Source organism: Portunus trituberculatus, chromosome 6 (genome assembly GCF_017591435.1).
Source record: "Portunus trituberculatus isolate SZX2019 chromosome 6, ASM1759143v1, whole genome shotgun sequence".
NCBI classification, from domain to species: Eukaryota; Metazoa; Arthropoda; class Malacostraca; order Decapoda; family Portunidae; genus Portunus; species Portunus trituberculatus.
Window position 1 is genome coordinate 1,519,942 of NC_059260.1, and position 9,107 is coordinate 1,529,048.

Sequence of the window (9,107 nt, forward strand, 5' to 3'; positions counted from 1 at the left end):
GTTTTATTCTTGTGTTTTTCTTGGCGTGTTTTGTGCGTGTGGTTTTTTGTTTCCTTGCAGGTATGGCTTCTCTCTCTCTCTCTCTCTCTCTCTCTCTCTCTCTCTCTCTCTCTCTCTCTCTCTCTCTCTCTCTCTCTCTCTCTCTCTCTCTCTCTCTCTCTCTCTCTCTCTCTCTCTCTCTCTCTCTCTCTCTCTCTCTCTCTCTCTCGGTAACTGATTCATTTACTTGTATTATCCAAACACACACACACACACATTTAACTAACATGTGCATTTTTGTATGTACATTTGTACCTATGTTTGTGTGTGTGTGTGTGTGTGCGTGCGTGCGTGCGTGTGTGCGTGTGTGTGTGTCCGTGCATGTTAAAGGTCACAAGAGGTCTTGGTCTGCAGGGGTCTTCCTGGTGTGTGTGTTTGTGTCTGTGTCTGTGGAAGCCATAGTGTGACACAGTGAGGGGGCAAGGGGGGAGAAAGGGGGTCAGATGTGCATGGTGACCTGGCTGGGTGCATGATGGCCTTGGGAAGGAGGGGGTGGGGAATAGGGGGAAGGAAGGGGGGGGGATAGTGAGGTTAGGTTTGGCCAATGTGGTGATGTCATTGTGTGCTTGTTATGGAGGGATTTGCCGTGTGTGTGTGTGTGTGTGTTTTTTTTTTTTTTTTTTTTTTATATATATTTCTGTATACATGCTTTTATTTATTTTTTCTTTCTAGTTTTTTTCTTACTCTTTTCTTCTTATCCTCTTTCCACACTTACACAATTAATTTGAGTGTGTGTGTTTTTTTCTCTTACTCTTTTTTTATGTGTGCATTTTGTGTGTCCACTTTCCACACTTACAGAATTACTTTGAGTGTATTTGTTTTGTGTTTATATATGTGTGTGTGTGTGTGTGTGTGTTTATATTTGTGTGTTTTTTTCTCAACTTTTTAATGTGTCCACTTTCCACACTTACAGAATTAGTTTATATACTTTTCACATTTCTCTTCCTTATTTATTGACATTCTTCAATATAGACATTTTAAAGAGAGAAGAGAAGAAAGAGAGTGTGTCAGAGAGAGAGAGGAAAGAGAGTGTGTCAGAGAGAGAGAGAGAGGAAAGAGAGTGTGTCAGAGAGAGAGAGAGTGAGAGAGAGAGAGAGAGAGAGAGAGGAAAGAGAGTGTGTCAGAGAGAGAGAGAGAGTGTGTCAGAGAGAGAGAGGAAAGAGAGTGTGTCAGAGAGAGAGAGAGAGAGAGAAAAGAGTGTGTGTGTGTGTGTGTTTTCAAATCATATTAAAGATAAAGAAAAAACAAACACACAAACACTTTACCACACACACACACATATTCTAGTTTTGTATGGTAGATTAATGGGTGTAGTAATAGTAACAGGAGGAGGACTAATGGGTGTAGTAATAGTAACAGAGGAGGACTAATGGGTGTAGTAATAGTAACAGAGGAGGACTAATGGGTGTACTAATAGTAACAGAGGAAGGAGGACTAATGGGTGTACTAATAGTAACAGAGGAAGGAGGACTAATGGGTGTAGTAATAGTAACAGAGGAGGACTAATGGGTGTAGTAATAGTAACAGGAGGAGTAAATGGGACAAGGTAACTTAAGAAAGAGGAGGAGGAGGAGGAGGAAGGGAGAGGAAGAAGAGGAGAAAGGAGAGGAGAGGAAGAAGAGGAGGTGGTGTAGGGCTTCAGTCAAGATATGGAGGAGGAAAGAAGAGAACAGGGAGGAAGAGAAAAGAAAATAAAGAATAATTCAAGTAGGAAAGAAGACAAACAAGAATAAACAAAACAAGAAGAACAGGAGGAGGAGAGAAGAAGAAATCAAGAAGAAAATAAGAGGAAGAGAAAATAAAGAATAAAAAGAAATATCTAAAGGAAAAGAGAGGAGAGAGGAAAAATATAAGAAGAAAAAGAGAGGAGAGAGAAAAAACAAGAACAGGAGAAGAGAAAAAAAAAGTTGTAGTAGCAGCAACAGAAACTATAATATAAGGCTTCAGAGAGGAGGAGATAGCAGCAAGAGGAAGAAGAAGAAGAGAGGAGGAGGAGGAGGCAGAGAGGCAGAGAGACAAAGAGGTAGAGAGGTGAGAGGTATACCATTCAGTGCAGCAGGTGATAGCAGTGCGCACACACCCACCCCGTACACAGCGCGGCCATGTGGCAGGCGTACACTGTGGCTTGTGTGGCGTACAGAAATACCGCAGTGAGTGTGCCGCGGGTGTGGTGTGGGTGTGGCAAGGGAAAATCAGTGTAGTTGTAGGAGTGTGTGTGTGTGTGTGTGTGTGTGTTTTGGGGTGCTGCAACTGTGGGCTGAGAGAGAGGGGGTGGGGAGTTATAAATGTGTGTGTGATGGGGGGCTGTGGTGAGTGACTGTGGGGTTTGTCAACATGCTGTGGGGCTACAATCCTTCAATGGTGTCCTTGACTCCTCTTTACCCCTGCAGCATCCTCCGTCTTCGAGGACTACTGCGGGATTGAGCCCATTCGGTACCCTGAGGAAGAGGCCGAGACACGGCGCCCACCGGTCGTGTCGGAGGAGGTGCTCATGGGCCTGTACTCGGACAATTCTGCGGTCCTTGGGGGTGAGTGCCTGGCTCTAGTGGCCCTCTGAGATCCTACGGCCTTGCTTGCTATAATGGCCCTCTGTGATCCTTTCTATGGCCCTGTTTTGTTCCTGTCATGGCCCTGTGCTTTCTTTAGTGACCCTCTTCCTTCCTATGGCCCTTTTTTTCTCTCCTGTCGTGGCCCTCAGATATTTTCTATGGCCCTACTTGGTGTTGCTTGTGGCGGCCCTCTTGTCTTCTGTAGCTGCCCTTTGTGTTCTCTGATGGCTCCCTATTTCTTCTCCTCCTTTTTCTTTGTGTTCTGCATGCTTCTCCTCCTCATGGGATCTCCTTCTTTTCTTTGTGTTCTGCATGCTTCTCCTCCTCCTCGTGGGATCTTCTCCTTTTTCTTTGTGTTCTGCGTTCTCCTCCTCCTCGTGGGACTCTAAGGTGGCTGCAAAAAAACAACCAGTGTTAGCATTGTGTTGTGTTTGTCTTTCTATTCCTTGGTATGCATGAGTGTCTAATGGTACACAAATCTCAAGGTAAAAAAGTGTCCTAGTACTGAAGAGGTTAATTTTGGTGTAGTGTAGTGTTACATCCTTCTTGTGTTATGTTTTTTTTTCTGTTAATCCTTCCTGCTTTATGTTGTGTAGTCTTTTTTTCTGTTAATCCTTCCTGCTTTATGTAGTGTAGTGTTTATCCTTGTGTTACATAGTAGTGTTGTGTAGAGTTGTATTCCTTGTTGCTCATTCCTCCTGACAGTTGCTGCTCTGCCCCTCAGGAGTTCTTGGTATCATTTTCCTCGCATTGCTGTGCATGGGGTTCCTGATCGGCCGCTACATGGCGCGGCACAAGGGCGACTACCGCACCCAGGAGGCGGACGGCGCTGACATGGCCCCCGACGCAGACTGGGCCGTCCAGCACGCCACCACCGGCCCTCAGGTCAAGAAGAACACTGAAATGTACATATAAGGAGTCAACACCACTGCCACCACCACCACCACCACCATTACTACTACTACTACAGGGTGTACTGTCATCACCACTATAGCTACTACTAATTTTTCTACTACTACTAACACCCATAACTAACTACTGCTACTGCTGCTATAGTGTGTTAAGAATAGAGACTACTACTACTAGTCCTACTCCTACAGTCAAAATATCTCTAGGATGTACATATAGCGAGAAACGATTCTCACTACTATTACTACTGCAAGAAAAGTCACATACGAGCCATCAAACACGACTATTTTACTACTACTACTACTGCAGAGTCTTGCATTAAACACCACCAATTTTAACAAGCCTTCTGCATCATTAGTCATTAAAAATCAACTTTTGAGACCACCACCATGTCAGCTCTGTGGCCTTTTAAGACAGGTCACAGGTCAGAGTAGTAGGTGGTGTGTGACCCAGGTGAATTGACACGATCCGAGACTCCCAATTTGAAGGGCGGGGCTGGTTGGGGCAGCTGTAGGTCTAGTTAGGGCTGTTTGCATGAGTGTTTGCTTCGAAGTGTGAGTGGTCTTCAAATATTGCAGGGTCATCTTCTTTCTCTTCTTTTGTTTTCCTACTTTTTCCTTCTTTTCTCTCTTCGTTTTCTTTTTCTTCTTAAATTGATACGATTTTTTATTTCTTTCTTCTTCTTTACGATTTTTATTATTCTTCCTTTTTTTATTATCATTTTATCAGTTTTTCTTCTTTTCGTTTGTTTACTTCTGTTGCTGCTTCAAAATTTTCTTATCTCTGTTTTTATTTAATAGTGTTTCTTTGCCATTTTCTTTCATTTTGTCGTGTTTGTCTTTGATTGTCATATTCTGTTTTAATGTCTTGTATGTATGTATGTATAAGTTTTGTTTTTACTCTTCTTTTTGTCCAATTTTCTTGTCTCATGTTTGTCTTTTTACAATATAATGTTTTGTATGTTATTTTTCTTTTCTTTTTTTTTTTTTTTTTTTTTTTACTCCCTTACATTCCTTTCACATTCACTGCCTCACTATCTTCACTGTCTATATGTTTTTACTCTTTCATAATCATCAACTTTCACATTCACTTTTTTTTTTTCTCTCTCTCTCTCTGTCTCCTTTCTTTTCTGTTCCATCAAAGGTATATCTTCATTGTTTGCCTCTTATTCCCCTCCTCTCAATCTCCTTCCGTTCCATCAAAATCACTTCATATTTATTTCCTCTTGTTCCTTCTTTCATTCTTTTTCTCTTCCACTGTAATATCATCTCTTGTTTTTATTTAGTTCCTTCTTTTTATTCGTTTTCTCTTCCACTATAATCTCATCTTGCTTGTTTTTCCTTTCATTTGATCTGTTCCATCACATATCTGCTTGATTTTTTTTTTTTTTTTTTTTTTTTTTCCCCTCTCGTTCCTGTTTCATCAAAATCACATCATATTTATTTCCTCTTTTTCCTTTCAAATCTTTCTCTGTTCCATGAAAATCTAACCTTTACAGAAAAAAAAAAAAAAAAAAATACACATGGATCTTTTTCTCTTTTCCTTTCCTTTCCTTTCCTTTCCTTTCAAACCCTGAAATAAAAAGAGAGCTTACAACATTTAGCATTTCAAACTACAAAACTAAATAAACAACACACAAACGCATCCAAGTCAACCAGTACTATAAAGGAGGCTAACTCGGATTAATAGAGATACATTAAAGGGATGTGGTAACCGTTTGCATGATAAGAGAAGGGTGACTAGCATGAGGCTGAGGAACTAAAGAAAGAGAGAGAGAGAGAGTGTGTGTGTGTGTGAATATTGTAGCTAGAAATTTTGACTTTTGCATGCTATAGAAATGAGAGAGAGAGAAAAGAGAGTATGAATATTAATAGAGAGAAAAAAAAAGTATTAATATTGAGATAAACTAAGAGAGAGAGTGTGTGTGTGTGTGTGTGAATATTGTAGCATGAAATTTTGACTTTTGCATGCCATAGAAACGAGAGATAGAGAGAGAGTATGAATATTAATGAGATCGAGAAACTAAGAGAGAGAGAGAGAGAGTAGAATATTGTAGCTAGAAATATTGACTTAATTGACATAGAAACAAGAGAGGGAGAGAGAGAGACTATATGAATATTAAAATAGTGATGAATATTGATGAGATTGAGAAAGAGAGAGAGAGAGAGGTAATAAAAGGATAGTTGAAAATAGAGAATAGATGGAAGACAATTGACTTTTATTAATTAAGAGTTACAGTGAATAGAACTGTTAAGAGGAAAGAAGGGAAGAAAAAAAAAAAGGATAGAGAAAAAAGGGAAGAGAAGAAAAAAGAAAGGGAAAGTAAAAGTGAAAAAAAAGCAAATAAAATGGAAGGAAAAGAAATGAAAACTGACATGATGGGCTGAAAACGAAGCAAGTGTTATAAAGTATTGTGCGTAGAAGTTAAGGTAATGTTAATAGAGATACACTTTTTGATACACCACTGGTAATAATGTATAGCTTCACTTTTGTATCGTGTATAACTGTGTGTGTCGCCAAAGTTGTTTTTTTTTGTTTTCCATGTGTGTTTTGTTGCTGCGTCTGTTGTGTTTATTTTGAAGTGTCGTATGAGTGTTTGCCATTGCTGTACGTTTGTCCGTGTTTTGCCATCTGTCTTGTTTGCCAATTCTTACTTTTTGACGTGTTTTTATTGGTATGTAAAAGAGTTGACAGTTTTTAGCATTGCGATCTTTTAAAACCCCTTCTGAAAGTGTTCTAAATACTTTGTGATACTTTTAACACATCTGAAAGTGTTCTAATTAATTTGGTGTCCACTAAAAACCCATTTCAAAGTGTTTTAAATAGTTTGTGATCCTTTTAATCCATTTCAAAGTGTCATACAAACATTGATCTTGTATATTTCCTCTGAATATTCAATTATTTTAGTGTTTCGAGTTATCAGTATTACAGTCTTCTAAATACCCCATTTCAAAGTCTTCTAAATATCTTATGATCCTTTTAACACATTTCAAAGAGTCCTACAAACATTTATCTCGTAAATTTCCTCTGAATATTGAACGATTTTAGTGTTATTTCGAGTGTTTCAAGTTATCAGTATTACAATCTTTTCAAACTCCATTATAAAGTGTTCTAAATAACTCGTGATCCTTTTAACATATTTCAAAGTGTCGTACAAACATCTGTCCTGTGTATTTCCTCTGAATATTGAATGATTTTAGTGTTATTTCAAGTGTTTCAAGTTATCAGTATTACAATCTTTTCAAACTCCATTATAAAGTGTTCTAAATAGTTTATGATCTTTGTAACACATTTCCAAGTGTCATACAAACATTTACCTTTCTTATTCATGCTGAAACTCAACTTTTTAGTGTTACTTGAAGTGTTACGAGTTATTGTCATCATTACAATCTCTTAACGTATTTCAGTGTCATAAACAGTTTGTAATCTTATAAAAACAAAATTCAGACAAGTTTTTAGCATTACTGGAAGTGTTACGAGTTATTATCATCACTACAATCTCTCTCAATGCATTTAAAAACCATAAACAAGCTTGTAATCTTATAAAAACAAAATTCGGAAAACTTTTTAGTGTTATTGCAGTACGAGTTTTTTATCATTGCTATCTCTCTCTCAATGCATTTCAGTGTCATAAACAAGCTTGTAATCTTCTAAAAACAAAATTCAGACAAGTTTTTAGCGTTACTGGAAGTGTTACGAGTTATTTTTATCGTTGCAATATCTTACTGTGTTTCAAAGTGTCATAAACAGTTCGTAATCTGATAAACACAAAATTGAAAGTACGCCACTCAATTACTGATACATTACGATTGCCACTGTGTCCGATTTTTGTGTGTGTTGTTTCTGTGTTACAAAATATTAGTGCAATTTTTTTTTCTATCTACAAACAATTATTACATTAAACTTTGTCTCTTATTTCAAAATGTTATCAAATCTTGTAGCCTTAACCCCTTCAGTACTGGGACACAATTTTACCATGAGTTTGGGTGGAATTAAACCATTTTATTGACATTAGGAAGGATCTTTGGAGGTCAGAATATTAATGGTCAGTCTTCACTATTCTAACTTTTAAATTTCTCTCTCTCTCTCTCTCTCTCTCTCTCTCTCTCTCTCTCTCTCTCTCTCTCTCTATCAATTTATTTCACACCTCTGTTTTATTGATCTCTTATTTCTCCCTCTTTCTCTATCACTTCTCTCTCTCTCTCTTTCAATTTCCTTTTATTTTAACAAGATTATATCAATACATTTATAAAACTTGTACATTGATAATTTGGGTCACAAGCGAGTGGATTTTACAAGCTCAATACACGCGCCAATTTATTATTATACATTTATTTTTACCCTAGAAACCTTAGCATGCGTGTATGTACGTGTGTATGTTAGATTCATTTAGTTTTATTTAGTTTTTATTTCCACATTCACCAGCTTTACATGAATACGTCCATTAGTTAGTTTATCTTTAGTTTTAGTCCTTAGTTAGTTAATTTAGCAAGTTTGTGTGTTGAGTTACGTTTAGTTATGATTTTTTACACCTTCAGGTTCATCTCACAACATTGGCAAGCTTTATACAACATATCTTTTAGTTATTAGCTCAAGTGGTTGTAAAGTTTGGGTATTTCAGTTCTCGAGCCGCCACACTCCTGCCTGCCTTGTGTGTGTGTGTGTGTGGCTGTGGCTGTGGCTGTGGCTTCTGCAGACACCACCACCACCACCACCTGTTTCCAATTCTTGTGTCTATTTGAGAAGAGAGAGAGGAAGAAAGTTATGTAATTGAGATGACACACACACACAGAGAGAGAGAGAGAGAGAACTGTGTGGCATGTGGTATAATGAGAGAAGAATTGTGTTGGTGTGGTGTGGTGAAAGAGAGGGATGGTGTGGTGTGGTGTGGAGAGAGAGGAGCTGGTGTGGTGTGGTGTGGTGTGAGATGAAGAGAGGAACTGGTGTAGTGTAGTGGTGGTGTGGTGAGAGAGGAACCGTGGTGTGTGGTGGTGTGAGATGAAGAGAGGAACTGGTGTGGTGGTGTGGTGAGAGAGGAACTGTGGTGTGTGGTGGTGTGGAGTGTGGCTGGCCTGCTCAAGATTGTAATCCTCTCTCCGTCCTTCTATGCTTAGTGTCTGTCTGTCTGTATGTATGTATAGGCTTGTACACACACACACACACACACACACACACACACACTTTCCATTACCTGGTATTTACTGAAGGTGTTTTAATGATAGATAGTAAACATGTCTACTACTACTACTACTACTACTACTACTACTACTACTACTACTACTACTACTGTCTACTTCTACTTTAAAAGGTATTGATTTGATCTGATAGTGTTAGTTGTGACGATACGATGATGATGATGATGATGAATCTAAAAAAAAATGTCTTATTACTACTATGGATCTATAATGCCTTTTATTTATTTTTTATTTATTTATTTGTTTATTTATTTATTTATTTTTGTTTATATACTTCTATCATTCCATAAGTCTTGTATATTCTTTCCATTTTCTTCTTTTTCTTCTTTCTTCACTTTTTTCTCTCCTCTCTAACTTTCTCCTCTTATTATTACTACTTTCTCATTCCTATTCTTTCTATTTCTTTCTGGTCTTT

At 38.1% G+C, this 9,107-nt stretch overlaps 1 protein-coding gene and 1 long non-coding RNA gene across 4 annotated transcripts in view; both read left to right on the forward strand.

Annotated features, from left to right (window-relative positions):
* LOC123518125 (neurexin-4-like) overlaps positions 1-3,755 on the forward strand; it is a 28,626-nt gene extending 24,871 nt beyond the window's left edge. For all 3 annotated transcript variants that reach the window (XM_045278763.1, XM_045278769.1, XM_045278780.1), the window contains 2 exons: positions 2,430-2,567; positions 3,313-3,755. In XM_045278763.1, the coding sequence (XP_045134698.1) occupies positions 2,430-2,567; positions 3,313-3,503 (329 nt within the window). In that variant the 3' untranslated portion in view covers positions 3,504-3,755. The remainder of the gene's footprint in view (positions 1-2,429; positions 2,568-3,312) is intronic.
* A 1,132-nt stretch (positions 3,756-4,887) lies between these two features.
* On the forward strand, positions 4,888-7,818 carry LOC123518224. Its single transcript, XR_006678718.1, has 2 exons — positions 4,888-5,278; positions 5,348-7,818. It is a non-coding gene; the product is annotated as an uncharacterized LOC123518224 (long non-coding RNA).
* Positions 7,819-9,107: the final 1,289 nt, after the last annotated feature.